This window comes from Echinops telfairi, unplaced genomic scaffold, assembly GCF_000313985.2.
Source record: "Echinops telfairi isolate 266 unplaced genomic scaffold, ASM31398v2 ScPeMD7_7457;HRSCAF=8495, whole genome shotgun sequence".
Lineage (NCBI taxonomy): Eukaryota > Metazoa > Chordata > Mammalia > Afrosoricida > Tenrecidae > Echinops > Echinops telfairi.
The window spans coordinates 4197435-4214957 of record NW_022111357.1 but is presented as its reverse complement, the minus strand read 5'-3'; the positions used below and the strand labels follow the sequence as shown (position 1 = coordinate 4214957).

The 17523-nt window shown below is 40.3% G+C and overlaps 1 protein-coding gene across 1 annotated transcript in view; it reads left to right on the top strand.

Annotated features, from left to right (window-relative positions):
* Positions 1 to 17523, top strand: part of MACF1 (microtubule actin crosslinking factor 1) — a 406007-nt gene that overhangs the window by 148898 nt on the left and 239586 nt on the right. Inside the window, exon 2 of the mRNA XM_004704946.2 lies at positions 13135 to 13196. Within this exon, the coding sequence (XP_004705003.1) occupies positions 13135 to 13196 (62 nt within the window). The remainder of the gene's footprint in view (positions 1 to 13134; positions 13197 to 17523) is intronic.

Below are 17523 nucleotides of genomic sequence, written 5' to 3'. Positions count from 1 at the left end.
AACCGTCGGTCCCATTGTTTTTTCCTCCAGATTATTCATCCAGCCTATTTTATTTAAACAGACCTGGATCATTTTGATTTTTAGTGACTGTAAAAAAATTTGGTATTTCTTAGAAGTTGCCCCACATGTTCATCTGAGACATGTCCTAAATCTCCAGTCTGACATAGTATTTTTATTTCTTTACCTTCCAAGAATATTCTACCTCCTTAGTGTACAGCTCCACCTTTACCCAGTTCAATTATTCTGGTTTAGATGGAGGAACTTCAGGGTATAACAGAAACTGGATAGGTGTGTATATATGGGAGCTTCAAAAAGTTCATGAAAAAATAGAATCAAAAGATAATGGAATTTTTACACAAATGTTTTGAAGACCCTTCATATCTAATTTTGGTCAAGTTACTTAACCTTTTTACATCTTTCTATTTTCATCTCAAAATGAAAGTATCTTAATAGGATTATTGTTGAGATTAAATGAAGTCATATTTAACATTCTTTGTAGTATGTGTGAACTAATAGCTACAGTAGATGCCCATTCAATTTTAGCTTAGTTGATTATTGAGTGTTCTGTAAATGTGTTAGAGATTGGAGTATGCAGATAAAGGACAATTCCCTTAGGGAACTTTTCCCCCCAACAGTTTTCTTGGCATATAATTCACACATACAATTCAATAGTCCATCCCTTAGTTAAATTTGATCAGAAATGAGGTTGCTAAATAGGAATCAGGAAATGTTTGCCCCTTTTTCTTTTTTCTTCCCTACTTCTTCATGCTTTTTTCCCCCCCAAAGCCAACCAAACCATTGCCATTGAGTGAATTCGGACTTACAGTGACTTTATAGGACAGTGCAGAACTTGTTTATGGGGTTTCCAAGGCTGTAAGTTTTTACAGAAGCAGGTTACCACTTCCTTTAAGCACCTCCCATGGAGTGAACCCTGAGGGCTTCACACTGCACCAACGTCTTGGTTAGCAGCCTAGCTCTTAACCACCAAACAGTGGTTCTCAACTTTCCTGAGGCCATGACCCTTTAATACAGTTCCTCATATTGTGGTGTCCCCCAACTCTAAAATATTTTCGTTGCTACTTCATAACTATAATTTTGCTACTGCTATGAATCGTAATGTAAATATCAGATATTCAGGATATATTTTCATTGTTACAGATTGAACATAATTAAAGTATAGTGATCACAAAACAATATGTAATTATATATTGTGAAATATTTATGTGTTTTCTGATGGTCTTAGGCGACCCCTGTGAAAGGGTCGTTCACCCCCCCAAAGGGGTCATGACCCACAGGTTGAGAAGGCTGCACTAAACCTTCAAGCTTCTTCTTTTTCCTAAGACAAGGAAAATTCTAGGGGCACCCAACTAAGAAAAGGCCAGTATAAGGGACATGGGACAAATTGAATAGAATTGTCACAGGTCAGTGGGGTGATTGAGAGCTTAGTCAAGGAGGGATAAAGTCAGCTATGAATCCCACATTAGTAAGCAGTAACGGGATTACTAGCAGTATGTAAGTGGGAGGGATGGAGGAAGGTTGCAGGGAATGGGGAGAGCTGAGTCAGGGCAGAGGGCTTGCTTAAACTGAAGGGCAGGCTAGGCAAGCTCCTATTGACTTTTTTTCACTTGCAGTCAGCCTTTGGGGCTAATTTCTGGAAACTTGCTACCTCCTCCCTCTCAGCCTTCAGAACAGGATTGAAAACAGCATTATTAGCCTGTGGAAATAGTTCTATTTAGAGAGTGACAGCAGAGAGCTTGTGATTAGGCCCTTATCTGAGGTGGGGCCTTTTGAGTAGTGTGGGGCCAAGATTGAAGTGTCTGTCCTGACATAGACTGAGGTTTAGCTCTTCTGCCCCCTGGATTGGTCTGCATTGTGAAGAAGCATAACATGGGCTGGGCTATCCGAATGAAAAAGCCCTTCATTGTGTATCTTCAGCATTCCAGTGTCTGGTACAATTAGCCAAGACTCGGAAAACAAGTTGGACAAACAAGCAAGCAAACCGAGCTCTACTGATGGATAAAGGGATTTCTAGTACAGCTGAGCTGAGTGCAGTGACTGCAAAGACAAAGTGGGAGGGTCTAGGAAGAGGAAGAGGAAGGGGGCTTTTGGATGGCAATCCCAGTTGGTGGATGACTGGGAAGAATGAAGCTGCAAGCAAATGATGTTTTTGAAGCTGATGAAATCCAACATGCTAATCCATCTGGCTTGGATTGGAGCTGGCTACTCCGTCAACTAGGTGGAATCAGTGGGAGAGATTTTGAGTCTTCCCTTTGGACAGTTGTTCAGCATGAAGACCTGAAGTTCTCTTTGGAATCTTAGGCTGTGGATGGTAGGTGCTTTTGTTCCATTGTTGTGTCCCACCCTGAGATCTCTCAGCTGGTTAACACTTCATGTGTGCTTCTGTCTGCGAAGAGGCAGCCTGAGACACCAGTTGTTGGGCAATGGATGCACTGTTCCTGACTTGGCGGTAACCCATTTTAACTCACCAGCTCTCCTGCAACTATCTGAGATTTACCAGATTACAAGCTTCTGCTCTACAAATGGAGGGTAACCAAAGACCAGCTTTTATATGCTTAGGTTTCATCAGTTAATAACTTGACTAGACTTTTGCGTATGAAACTCCCCCTACTTGAGCACACTGCAACTGGTCTGGGGACCCCAAGCAGGTGCCACTTTTGAATAGAATGTTGTTTGCCTGAAGACCTGGGCCGGGTTTTTTTTTTTTTTGGAAGTGCCCTAGGGAGGAGCTTCCTTTCCGACCTCAGTGAGAGGAGGAGGTCAATAGGAAGTGGTGGGTGGAGCCACCTCTCTGTTTCTGCTGTCTTTCTCTATGCCTTTGGCTGTCTCTGCTCACCTTGTGCCTCTTTTTGAGTTGCTGCTGAGGGTGCACAGGCCACTAGCTGGAGGTCTCCTGGGACCCCCTCCTTTTAGGCGGGGTCAGCAAAAGCAGGGGTGCCATGTGGCCCAGTTACCAAGATGAGCACGAGTTCAACGCCCACCTGGTTTGCCGCATGTGCTGTATGGGTTAGTATGTGAAAATTTTTTTCTTTTTCTGGTCATGAGGATCCCAAATGCTCTTTTTCCCATTGACTCATAGAAATAAATGCACAAGCTTTGATGGTTTGCAGGCATAGCCTTTTGCTTGTTAAAATATGCTGAAAAGACAGGGTGCCCCACTTTCTGGGGAATGTCTTAAAGTGTCTGTGGACAGTTAAAAGCCTAAGCTTTGGTTGTGGGGCTTTTTTTTTATAGAGACTGAACTCATGCCCATGCTGTGCTTGTATCAGGAAACTACTTTTAAGTTATGTTGCGTAGTGCTGAAAGCCCGGGGTATATTTTTAGCAGAAGTTGGTTGGTTATGGAGTCCACCTCTGAGCACACTGGGAGGGAAGGAGGAGGAGTCATGGCCGGGGTTTCCTCTTTTGGGCTTATTCTTATTGAAGGACTCTTCTGCCAGCTGTGATTGGGTGAAAAATGGTGGTTTTGGGAGATGAACCTAAAGAATAATTAAGGGCTAAGCTAAAAATCTTGCTGGCTGTTGCTTTTTTTTGCCTCGGTAAGGGGAAAGAGTGAAATTAAAATAACTAGTTCTATGATCTTGAACTGGAGACCCTTTTTGGGTGTAGATTTCATTGGTTTCTAGACTGCTGGGCATATAGACTGGTGCTGGACTAAATCATAGTTCTCAAGAGCTTCTCAGTAAAGTGAAAAGCAAAGGGAAATGTGATATGTCTTTTGTAAAGGTAAACTTATTTGAAGAACTCTCCTTTATTTCTATTTTTATGCTAAATTGTCCTTTATTTTATGAGTTGTTATTACATATTAGTCGATGGCTTCTCTCTTTATCTAATCTATTCCACATTCTCAATAAATTCTCAGTAATGCAAAGAATGATCATTAATAAAGATCAGATCTTCTTAAGAAAAAGGTAGAATTTTAATTGCGCATTGATGTTTCTAGTTATCCCTTCCCAAAGCCTCTGGTCTCAGTCCTCATAGATGTTTTCTCAGTCTGTACCAACCCTTGGTGTTAGCTATGTCCACAAATCCTATTGTTGATACGGCTGGCAACTTTCATTTTCGCACTTGATTGTATAGGATTGTATTGTGTTATTTTTTTGATAATTTCTTGGGAGACCATATCATTTCATGGTTAAAAGTTCAGGAGTTTTGGTGTCTGACACACTTAAGCTTGAATCTCAGTTTTAATACTTAACTGCAGCAGTTCTCAACCTGCAGTTGCGACCCCGTTGGGGGTTGAACGACCCTTTCACAGGGGTCGCCCGATTCATAACAGTAACAAAATTACAGTTATGAAGTAGCAACGAAAATAATTTTATGGTTGGGGGGGTCACCACACCATGAGAAACTGTCTTAAAGTGTTGCGGCATTAAGAAGGTTGAGAACCACTGAGTTATTAAGTGACCACGACAAATTACTAAACCTCTCTGAGTATCAATTTGGTGAGCCATAAGACAAGGATAAATGATACATATATATTTTTAAACAATACACATTTGATGGAGTTCTGAAGATTGAGTTAAATACTAAATGAGGCAGACCTGTAACAGTACCTGGCACATTGTAAATGCAATAACATGTCTGTGTCAGTCTTAACTCTTATATGCTTTTGAGGATAGGAACCCCCTATTATGCCAGTGCCATTTTAGATTATTGGTAAATGCTCTTTTGTTTGTTTTTGTTTTTGGTAAATACTTTTTAATTGCTTGGTCTCAAATTCAGTCTCTTTTCTTTGACCTTACATGTAGTTTTATGGGTCCAGACGTAGCAAGGACAATTTAGGAAAGCTGTAGCTGTAGAAAAGATAATCTGAGCGGAAATCCCTACTGAAAAACAATCTAGAATGATTGGGAGATTACTTGTTAGTCTGACTTTGAAAATACTATTTTAATGTGTTTTTGTGGAATTTGCCTTGATGCATGGTGGGCTATCTCTCTCTCTCTTTCAGTAGTAAACTGTTTCTAAAAGGAGTTGTCTATACATCACCACAATCAGCCCTAATGCTTCCTCCCCCCATAGTGGGCTCTCCACATATATTGTTAAGTGAATCTGGGTTCTGTAGTATCTGCTCTTGTCCTATATGTCAGCTATTTAAGGAGAGAAAAAACACTCTAAGACGCATGCACATTTTCAGTGAACTTTTTGAAGTACCTGTGTGTGTGTGTGTGTGTGTGTGTGTGTGTGCACACAGAGGCTTTATTTTTCATTTTTTAAATCATTTGTCACACAGGGGCTTTATATGCTTAATGCCAAATAGATTGAGTAAACTTTTAAGTGTTACAGGTAGCCAAAGATGGCTGGAATGGTGAGAAAGGGAGGTGGGACTCAGCTGGGCCTTGAAAAGAAGCTGTAAATTAGATAAGCTATGAAGAGGAGGAGAGCCAGGTGAACAAAGACTTAACGTGAAAGGTATGCTGGGAACAATGAAGGACATCTGTGGTTGCAGTGGAGATACAGTTGGGATGGTGGATAGATTGTAAATTCTTCCAGTCAGGCCAGGTCTTATCTTTATTTCCTCCATTCAGCTAACACACAGTGAATAAAAACTGGAATTGAATTTTAGAGGACCGTGGAGGACTTTGGATTTGACAACTGAGGAATTGGACTTGATCATCTTGTCCGCTCAGAGCTACTGAAGGATTCTGAATAGAGGCAAGGAGAGGGGCAAAATGATGATTTAGGAAGATTCGTTGACATAGGCAGCATAGCCTCAGCCACCAATTATAAGCTTCCAAATCTATATTCTCAATTCTGAGAGCTCTTCTGAGTTCTAGACCAACTGTATGAAAGAAAACTCCAAAACTTAAACTCACGACCATCAATTCCATGCCAACTCATAGCTATCTTATTAGGACAGGGTAGAATGCCCCTGTGGGTTTCTAAGACTGTAACCTTTTTTCTGGGAGTAGAAAGCTCCGTCTTTCTCCTGATGCCTTGCCATTCAATCAGTGCAGACTCATAGCGACCTACTGTGGTTTTCTGAGACTATAACTATTTATGGGAGTAGAAAGTCTAGTCTATCTCCTTTGGAGCTGCTGGGGTTTTCCAGCTGCCAGCCAGGGGGGGTCAGTATGAGTCAGCACTGACTCAATAGCAGTTAGTTTGGGGATTTTGGTTTTTCTCTGAGGAGTGTCTGGTGGTTTCGAATGGTTGACCTTATAGATCACAGACTCCTACTTGGTTCTTTTACCTCTTAGTGCCTCCTGCTGCAGTCTGGCCTTCAGTTCACTGCAAAATTAATCTTCCCCAAACACACCTATGGTTCATAAAATTTCAATGGCATCCCTTTGTCTGATGACTTATTAGCGATCTCACTCAAATTATTTTCCTGGGTCCTCTTGTGATTTGACCTCAGCTGACCTTGCTAGCTTTCTTTCTCATTATATTGAAAATGTATGCTATTTATAGCCATCTTTTCTCTAAAACATATCCTGTGTACTTAAATGTCTCAGAACTACCACTCATGCTTTTTCTTCAGCTTAGAATTCCTACCTCTTGCTGGGGCTGCTAAATTACTACTTCTCATCCAAGGTTTAGTTCAAACACTAATCCATGAACTTTTTTGGCTCCTTTTTGTCAGAATCAATCAGTTCTGTGTTTGTGCTATACTGTCATTTTACATGGCTTGCATCTGTTGTGTTGCTCATTGTTATTGTTATTATTTACATGTTGGTCTCTAGCATTAGATTATAAACTCCATGAGGTCAAGGAACAAAACTATTCCAACTCTCTACTCCGCATCTCTTATTGGCTCAGAGTATCTCATTTTCAGATTACCAAGTGGTTGATGCTTCTGGATTGGGGTTTTGAGCTATTAGTGATTTTTCTGTGATCTATAAGAAAAAAAGTAGAGCCTTTCCTTTCGTTTGCTTTTTGGCTGATTCCTAAAAATGCACAGGGCCTATGTGGTTGGCTCCATTCAGGCGCAGGGTACAGGACTCTGCTTCTCAAATACAGGCTTTCAATGTGACCTATTCTCAGATTGCTCCTTGTGGAGCAGGACAGATAGACCCATCTTACATTGTAGACAGTGATAGCCAAACCAAGCTTACCACCATCGAGTCAGTGCTGACTCACGACGAAGCCTCCTGTAATGGTTTTCGGGAGTAAAAAGCCCAGTCTTGCTCCCATGGAACTGCTGGTGGTTTTGAACTACCGACGGTATGGTTTGCAACCTAAGGCCTCAGTACTACACCTCAAGGGCTCCTAGTAAACCATGATACTTATAATAAACTCAAGAGGAAAACCACCTAGACTAGTGTGTGTGAAGGGGTAGGAAAGAGCTTCTCAGAGGCAGTAGTTGAGTTGAAGGCTGACAAATGAGAAGCCAGAGAGGCAGGGAGCAACACAACAGGCAGCGGGAGTAGTACATGCAAAGATATGGAAGTGCTAGAGAACATACCCCATTTGAGATAAATGGCATTTCACTCAGGCGCCCTGGTTTCACAGTGGTTAAGTCCTTGGATGCTCATTGAACGGTATGAACCCACTCTCCATAGGAGAGAGAAAGATGTAGCTGTCTGCTTGTGTAAAAATTACAGCCTTGGAACCTTATGGGATAGTTCTCTGTGCTATAAGTTGCATTGAGTTTGGCTTGGCATGTTAATTCGGCAGGACTGGAAATTAGATTTTTCATGGATGAGTGGTAGACAAAAAACAAACTACCATCCAGTTGATTTTTGACTCAGTGGCCCTATGATCATTTGCCAGACAATTCTTTATGGGAGTAGAAAGCATCATCTTTTTCCCTTGGAGCAGCTGATGGTTTCAAACAGCCAACTTTACTCTTTAGTAGCCCAGTGTGTAACCCAGTATGCCACCAGGGTTCCCAAGTGGTAAGCAGTGACCACATTGTAATGAATTTTAGATACCGAGCCCAAAAGTTGCAGTGTTATCCTGAATGGTGCGCCAGGCTATGGAGTGGGTAGAATTGAGTTCAAGTGTGACTTCATTATTTACCTTGTAGGCAAATTACTTTTCTGAACTTTGTATTTCTAGTAAAACACTATTGATCATTATAATATATGAATAATGTTTGTAAAATACCTGGCACATAAGCATCCCTTTAAAAAACCAAATAAAAAAACTCATGCCACTAAATCGATCTTGACCCTATAACAACTTTGTAGGAAAGAATAGAACTGTCCCCATAGGTTTTTGAGGCTGCAGGTATTTATGGGAGCAGAAAGCCTCCTCTTTCTTCCTTAGAGCAGCTAGTGGATTCAAACTACTGACCTTGTGGTTAGCCAGCCTAACATGTAATCCACTATACCACCAGGGCTTTTTGTGTGAAAGTATAGGTACTCAATAAATGGTAACTGTTTTCAATATTATTTGGAGGATGAGTCACTGAAAGAAGTTTAAAGTTTATAGTAACAAGATCAGTCTTATGCTTTAGAGAGATTTCCGACACATTGGTCAGGATTAGAACAGGAAAACTCACTAGATGCCAGGAGAAAAGGTCAGTTTTAGAAAAGTTGAATTTGAGGTGATCTAGATAGAGGTCTGACCAAAAGGTCTTAATATATGGAGTATGTAATTTTTTTGAAGGAGGAAGTAATAGGTTACAGTTGAGAACATGTTGTTACTGTTAGTTGCCATGGAGTAGGCTCCAGCCCATAGCAACCATGTGCACAACAGAAGGAAACTGCCCTTTCCTGCACCATCCCCACAATTGTTTCTCTACTGGAACCCCATTGTTGCAGCTATTGTGTCAGCCCATCTCATTGAAGGGCTTCCTCTTTTTCGCTACCCCTCTACTTTACTAACGTTGATGTCTTTCTCCAGAAACTGGTCTCTCCTAACATGGAAGTAGATTAGAACATTCCTGGAGAATGTAGAGAACAAGCATTAACTTTTTGGGGAAAACTATGGGCTTCTTTTTCTCTCATAATGCACACAACACCAAAAATGTTGCATGCAGTTTTAAGTAGTTCATATCAACCTTTCTTCCCCATCTAGGGGCTTTTAGGTTCATAGATATCTTAAGAACCTTTGATAATAGACTGAAAAGAAACGGAGACTAGAGTGGGCAGAGAAGAAGGAACAACTGAAGAGGAAGGAAGAGAAAAACAAATAGGGTTTAATGGAGTGTTAGGTAAAGTGGAGAGAAGGTTTAAAAAGTGAAGGGAATGATCAGCAGTGTCATCTGCTTCAGAAAATGTAAGCAAGATAAAACACAATCTATTTGGGTTGGCAATTAAGAATTGATCCACTGGGGTGAGCAATTTCAGTGAGTTTGTGGAGCTAGAAGCTTGGGCACCTGGGTGAGGAGGAAGTGAAGACAGTGAGCTCTGTGCTTGTTCAGGAAGCTGAGGGGAAAGGGCCAGTGGAGAAGCTGAAAATGAGAGTTAAGATAGAGTTGCTGACCCTTACAGAAGGGTCGCCGGGAGGAGACGAGCCAGTCAGGGTGCAGTGTAGCAACGATAAAACATACAACTTTCCTCTAGTTCTTAAATACTTCCTTCACCCCTACCCCCACCCCACTCCCACCACCCCACTATCATGATCCCAATTCTACCTTACAAATCCGGCTAGACCAGAGGATGTACACTGGTACAGATAGGAACTGGAAACACAGGGAATCCAGGGCGGATGAGCCCTACAGAACCAGTGGTGAGAGTGGCAATACCGGGAGGGTGGAAGGAAGGTGGAGTACAAAGGGGGAACCAATTACAAGGATCTACATATAACCTCCTCCCTGGGGGACGGACAACAGAAAAGTAGGTGAATGGAGATGTCGGACAGTGTAAGATATGGCAAAATAATAGTAATTTATAAATTATCAAGCGTTCATGAGGGAGGGGAGAGCAGGGAGGGAGGGGAAAAATGAGGAGCCTGATACCAAGGGCTCAACTAGAAAGCAAATGTTTTGAGAATGATGATGGCAACAAATGTGTTTGACACACAATGTATGTATGTATGTATTGTGTGATAAGAGTTGTATGAGCCCCCAATAAAATAATTTAAAAAAAGATATTGTTGCTAGATTAAGGCTTCCAAGAGAACAAGGAAGGTAGGATGTAGATTTAGGTAGCAAGACTGGCTTGGGTTACAGGAAGAGATACCCCTGCCATTGAAATAAGAATAATGAAAATTAGGGTATGTATTAGTAAATTGGTGGTCTGGTATTATAGGGTCTTATTAAAGTTGAAATCAAGCATTAAATCCTTGTAATTCAATAACCTTTAAGTCATTGATCCCTCAGGTGTTAAATCTAAGAACTTCCGGTGGTTCTCAGTTGTCAGTTCAGAGCACTGAGAGGAGCTGAGTTTGTGAGAATATCTTTTATTTTTAAGCATAATTTTTTCATGGTCTGTTTAAGTCTCATATACGATCCTTTCTGAGAATTAAACTTCTGGTGTTAGGTGGAGGGGTCTTTACTGGGCTAGGGATTTGTGTGTAGGAAACCAAATCTAAAATTTACTGGTTTGGAAGTCTGAGCCAGTTGGAGCTCTCTGAATGCCTATGTAACAGTTAGGGTTGCTCCTTGGCTTCCCTAATGAATTTTTTGGCTAAAATTGCAATCTTAAACCCCGATATCCTCTAATCCTGATACCTAAATCGAGAAAGCACATTCATTCAATTGATGTGTGTGCAACGTAGGATCCTAAAGAAAGTATCCTCCAGCTTAAGGGCTAAGGAGATCTATAAAACTTGTTTCGGAGGAGCTTATGGTTCAGTTCTAAGCAAGCTAGCTGTTCTTGGGAAGAACTGTCACTTGTAATCATGTTGACTTCGTAATTATACCCAGAATAGCTATTTGGCTCTGTTTTCTCTTAACTGAAAGTCAGTTCAATGGATAAATTAGCTATTGGAGGTGCAACAGATAAGAGAGTTGTTTTTTAGTATATTATCCTCATAGAAAGGCTTGACAGATGAACAGATTAATTTATCAGTAGTAAAATTTAAAAGAATCAATTATGTTAATCACATCAGGATAAAGGAAATGAGACAGTGGACTAAAAAGGAACCAGATCAACTCTACCTCTTCTTTGAAATACTGATTAGTTCAAAAGAAAATCTGTAAACGGTCTCCAACTTTGTGTTGTTTGATCATTACAGCAAACCAGAAACACAACCTGTGTCTGCAGAGTATGAGTTTTGTAAAACTAGAAACAGATCACTTTTAGTACAGTAGAACTTGCCTGGTGTGCATGAAAATGTGGCGGGCAGAGCTTATTTTTTAGTCCTAATTTTCTTTTTTTAATCAAGTCTGCACATACCAGATGATACTGGAGTACTGGATTGGATTCTTTTTTTAAAAAAATACCATTTTTAATGTATTGAGTTGTTAGGTTGGGCATCTGGATTGTTTCTACTTTTTTTAGCTATGATGAGTAATGTTGCTTTGAACATTAAGCCCCCAATAAAATGACCTTTAAAAAAATACAAGTTTATGAATGAATAAATATTACAAACATTAAAAAAAAAGTGGATAGTGCAGTATGCTGGGTAGTGAGAAGTGCATTATTTGCATTGGTACTTGTGTGATTTTTACCAAGGAATCAGTAATAATCAGACTCTTCTGGGCAATGGGAAAAGAGCCTCACTGAAGTTTGTGTGACTTATTAGTGAACCAGATGAATATACTCTTTAGCTTTCTTCTGAAGTGTTCTCTGCCCTAGAGAAGAAGTAGAAGAATAAAGCAATGCTGGTGATTCTGATTTGGAGATTGTCTTGATGAACATAGTAGTAGATATTTAGGCAGGTGAGAACCCCTGAGGTATTAGTGAGGATAGCATTGACAAAATGCTTAGCCATCTTGACCAGTATAAAATGAGTAAATATTAAATATTTTTACAAACTAAAGGATGGAGAAGTATGTTTAAGAAGATGAGACTGAAAAAGGTGACTGGTCAATAGGTCGTGTTTGGAGAGGGAACAAGGGTATGATGGTATGATTGATGGATTTGCCCCTGGAGATGAAGACCAATGACTGAAGAAGTCATTGTACTTTGAGTTCAACACATCTGATACAGTAGCAGCATGTATGTTTTAGTAATGTGAGGGAAATGGTGGAAGATATATGTGAAGATAAGAAATAAATGTAAACCAAGTTGTCAGGGAAAAGGTATTTTTGCCTTGTGGATGGGGTTTGCTCGTTAGCAGGGAGATGGTCAATGACAGCGAGGGTTATTTGAGAATCTCATTATCGTATGGGGAATGACATAGGCTTTAAGTAATAGGATGAGAAGCTGGGCTCATGGTCTGGGAGTATTAGCTGGGAATTGGCTGAGGTGGAAGAAGTCCTCTGCAGCCTAGGCCTTCTATGGAGTACTCATTCATTGTCAAACATTTAGTCATGTTCTTTAGGGTGAAGGCTAAAAACCAAACTCTGCCATGGAGCCAATTCTCACTCATGGTGACCCTATAGGACAGAGCAGAACTGCCCCTTGGGCCAGTAGAGCACAGGGTTCCTTTTAAATTGAAGAGATAAAAATCATTTAGAATGGGGAGGAATTTGTCTACAAAGAGGTGGGGGCTCTATAAGATTTAGGAGAAGGAAAGGCAAGCAGAGATGTGCAGTGGGGGTAAACTGAGAAACTTTGAGGGTTTGCCTGGGTGTCAGTGGTTGGTGAGCAAATGGGAGTGACATGAGGAGTAGTAGGTAGGAGAGAGACTGGAGCACCGAGCTGATTTTCTGATTGGTTCATGAAGAGTAAGATTTAACCACTGCAGTGTGGGCATCCCAAGTGCATTTTTTTTGTTGTATTGTTGTTGTTTTTTCATCCCAAATATCACCCAAGGTATACACATTGGGAGGGGTGATACCTCTTTTTCTGGGGGGTATTCACAACTGTGACTCTTTGGTGTGTGTGTGGCACTGGGGTTTGGGGCACGTAGGGGGCCACCCTGCTCCCAGAAACATGACTTGCTATTTGAGGCATGTAATTTTTTCCTAATCTATAAAGTGGCAACATGATAGGGGAACCATTGAAGAAGTTCACCTAGGCCAAACCTCCCTAATGATGAGACACTGTCTTACTGTCTGAGGGTCAAGTCAACCATTTCAAGGGATTCTGGAGAAACTAGAGTATGGGTAAATCAGGGGTCTGTGAACTTCCTTCCTGGGCAGCAAAAAACAATCCCTTCTCTTTTGTTTCCCTTACAGATGAACGGGACCGAGTTCAGAAGAAAACATTTACCAAGTGGGTCAACAAGCACTTGATGAAGGTATGTATGCTGTACCTCTTGCTGCTCTTAACCTGGATCCATCATTCCCTCATTCCAGATAGTTCAGATTGCTCCCCATACGTCCTGAGTCTATGGATGATACACATGACTTTACAAAACAAAATCTAACGTAAAAGTGTAGAAACATTTACTGATTGGTTTCCTGGTGTGGACAATAGTGTAGTCACTGTAGTGCATGCCATTACCTCAGAAGGTTTAGGTTGATGATAGATGATTCCTGGGATTCAAAGAATGCTTCACTCTCAGCTTTACATAACTATTCCATCAAGTCCTTATTTGTAGTTTTCAGTCTAATTTTTAGGAAAAAGTGGAACAGAAGGAATTTTGTTCTCCTTCTCTAACTGCACAAATCCTAAATGTACAATTTGAAGTTTTACATGTGCATACACCTGAGCTCTGTGGGCTCTGTGGATAAGCATGTAGTTGCTAGCCAAAAGGCTGGCAATTCAAACCCACCTTGGGAGAAAAATGTGGCCATCTGCTTCCATAAAGATTTGCAGCCCTGGAAATGCTATGAGGCAGTTCTGTTCTGTCCTATAGTTCCACTGTGAGTTGGCACCAACTTGCTCTTTTAGTTTTGCCTTTTTGTTTATAAGCAGATGAGTCAAAAGTATTTTTACTAGGGTCCCATTTCATACATATATACATGGGTTTATTCCAAACAAAATGTGCTTAAATGTATGTTTGCAGTTGGTGGTTAACTGCAAACAAGTTTGTCTTAGTCTCTTAAAAAAAAGAAAACGGATTTCCAGGGGATCTGTTGGACCTGTTTAATGTAAGGCAGAAAAGTCAGCTGAGAAAGTTATGGTGATTGATTTTTTGGATTCTTAAGGAATAATCTTGATAGATTTTATCAAAAGAAGGTTGTGCTAAGGATCACACCCTCCCCCCCCCCCCCCACCCCACCCCCGGGTCCCGTCCCACCGAATCATGATAATACACCTGCTCATTTTAGCAAGGGCTGTCTTAAGAGAATTTCATCTAGAAAAGTTCCTCTACTCTACAATCCTGGTCTTGTCTCTTCAGACTTCTGCCCTCCACCCCCCTCCCAAACTCAAAGAGCATTTAAAAGGAGCATGATTTGAGTCTCCTGAGGATGCTAAAACTGTCATTTTGATGTATATATTGAAGAGTACTGAATTATTTGGGGGGAAAGATTAGAGAGATGAAAACAAGGCCCTCCATTGTATAGATCTAGGTGGAGGATATGTCGAGAAAAAGAGATTTCACATTTTGAAGTTTTTGTTTAATAAATGTTTCTGTGGTTTTGTAGCAGTTCTTTTTGATTTACTCTGGTACAGTTTTGTAACCACTTTGAAGATTGCTTTGGTTTCTTAGTGCTGCTGTTAACAGAAATTCCACAGGTAGATAGCTTTCATGAACAGAAATTTATTTTCTTACACTTTAGGAAGCTAAAAGTCCATTTTCAGGGTACTGGCTCTAGGCGAAGACCTCTTCAATTCTGGAGAAAATCCTTATCTTGGCTTCTCTAGCTGGCCATCCTTGGAGCCCCTGGGCTTATAAACAGGTCTCCCTTGGTCATCTTCAGATAGTATGAATCTTCCCCATGTGTCTGCTTTCTTCTGTGCCTAATCTCAAAAGTAATTGGTGTAGACACACCCTACACTGATATAGCTATATTAATGTAACAAATAAAACTCAGTGCCCAAATCGGAATACCCTTATGGTATTTGTTGTTATTGGGTGCCATCAAGTTGACTCTCACTCATGAACAACAGAGTGAAGTGCTGTCCTGCACGATCTTATTTGCTATTATGTTTGAGCTCATTGCTGCAGCCACTGTGTCAACCCATGTTGTCAAGAGTCTGCATCTTTTTCACTGCACTTCTGCTGTACCAAGCATGGTGTCCTTTTCCAGGGACTGGTCACTCTTGATAACATATCCAAAGAATATGAGATGAAATCTTGCCATCCTCACTTCTAAGAAGCATTCTGGCTGTACTTCTTCCAAAACAGATCTGCTTGTTTTTTGGGCAGTCCATGGTACTTTCAATATTCTTTGCCAGCACCATAATTCAAATGCATTGATTCTCTGTGGTCTTCTTAATTCAGTGTCTAACTTAAGCGTGCATATAAGGCAATTGAAAATATGATGGCTTGAGTCAGATGCACCTTAGTCCTCAAAGTGATATTTATTTTTCAACACTTGTGTAGCAGATTTATTTTTTGCAATGCATCATTTGATCTCAGGATTGCTGCTCCCATGAACCTTGATGGATCCAAGCAGGGTAAAATTCTTGATAACTTCTGTCTTTTCTCTGTTTATCAGGATGTTACTTAATGATCTACTTGTGGGGACTTTAGTTTTCTTTACATTGAGTTATAATACATACTGCAAGTTGTAGCCCTTGATCTTCATCAGTGTTTGAAGTCTATAGGTATAGGGGTTAGGATTTACACCGTGTATTTCGGGGGGACATAGCACCAATAAATTGATTAATTAAAAAAAAAAGTCCTTCTTATAATCTCTCCTTTGTTATCAAATTCGATTATTTTAAGCTAAGAAGCTTGCTTGCATATGTCTTCTCTATCGCCATTGCCAGGGCTTCTTCATTATGTGCCTTGTTACTGTACTAGTTTCCAAATGAAGTTCTCTGTATTAACAATGCTAATAGTAGTAGTAGTTTATTGAGTACTTAACTACAAGTCAGACATACAATACTAAGTCATTTATACAAGCTACCTCATTTAATCTTTCAATGACTTCATGCTATTTATACCCTCCTTTATTGATAAGGAAAATGAAGTATAGAAACTTATGTTACTTGCTCAAGGTCATGCTGCTAGAGAGAGACAACTGAGATTTTAGAACCTGGGCTCTCTTTTTTTACTTCTTCTTTTAAAAATTTTATTGCAGATATCATAACATTCTATAGTTCAATCATATCAAGCATTGTTGTACAATTGCTACCACAATCACTTTCAAAATATTTTCTTTCTTCTTGAATTCCTTGATATCAGCTTCCCTTTATCCCCTCCCTCCTTCACCTTAGCCCCCAGGAATCTTTATTTATTTTTGTTGTATCTTATACCATCCAATAGATCCACACATACAATTCTGTTGTTTGCTTCCCTTGACTGGAGTTATACAATCATTCAGGATGGCTCCTGCCTTTTGCCTATTATCCTAGGATTATTATGTTAAAATCCCTTCATATCCTCAACTCTTGCTGGACTATGTGCCATGCCACAGTCTATATCTTTGCTAATGCTGTTCTCTTTACTTGGAATAACTTCCCAACTCTGTTTTGCTTGGATAAAACGTAACTCGCTGTCTTCAAGTTGATGCCAACTCTAGCTTACCGTATATACTCGCGTATAAGCTGACCCAAATATCAGTGAGGCACCCAATTTTACCACAGAAAATACAATAAAAATGTGCTGGAAAACTCGGCTTATACTCGAGTATATAGGTAATACCTCTGTAAAGATTTTCATGGCTTTCCTGTATAGAATTGGCCACACTCTTCTTTTGTATTCTTTCTGTACTCACATATACATCCATTATAACCCCCCATAATATTTACATACATTGTATCACCAATTGCTTGATTATAACTTGAAGGTAGATACTGTCTTCCTTTAGTGTGAGGACAAGGAAGGAAAAGGAGAGAGGGAGAATAAAACCTGCTAGTCCTCTCTGTAAAATCTTTCAATGGTAACTCATTGCATCTAGTTTGACTATGACACTAAACTACTACTTCACAGGACCTTTTACAGCCTGGTTCCAGCAAACCTTTTCAGGCACTCTTCAGAGTGGTCTGTTGCCACACAAGACCACCTACTGTTCCCTAGCATTGTATACTGTCGCACCTCTCTGCTTATTCATTTCTTTCTCCCTACGATACATGTTCTAGTCTCCTCTGCCAGGTAGGACAACAGGCATATAAGAAGTCGTACCCAATAAGTATTTATTGTCTTGAGTAAACAGTATTTCAGTGGTGCCTTATAGCAAAAAGAAACAAAATGATTCTTATCTGACTTGATTCTTACAACTATGAGAATTGATTTATCTTCTCATTTTTTTGCTACCAAGGAAATTGACATAAAGATCATAAAGCTTGGAGGAGGATGGCTATGGAGGAATCATGGCCAAAATTCCTTGTTTTTCTTGTAGACATGCCCCCATCTTATTTTGCTTTCCTATTTGTCTCAAACAGTTAGAAGAACTGAACCTGTCTTGTCTCAAGCTTATGCCCTGAACTTGGACAATGAATACAAATGCTCTGTCTCCTGCTGCTCATTTGTAGCTGGTGCTGCCTGTTGGATCTCTGCCTTGGGGCTG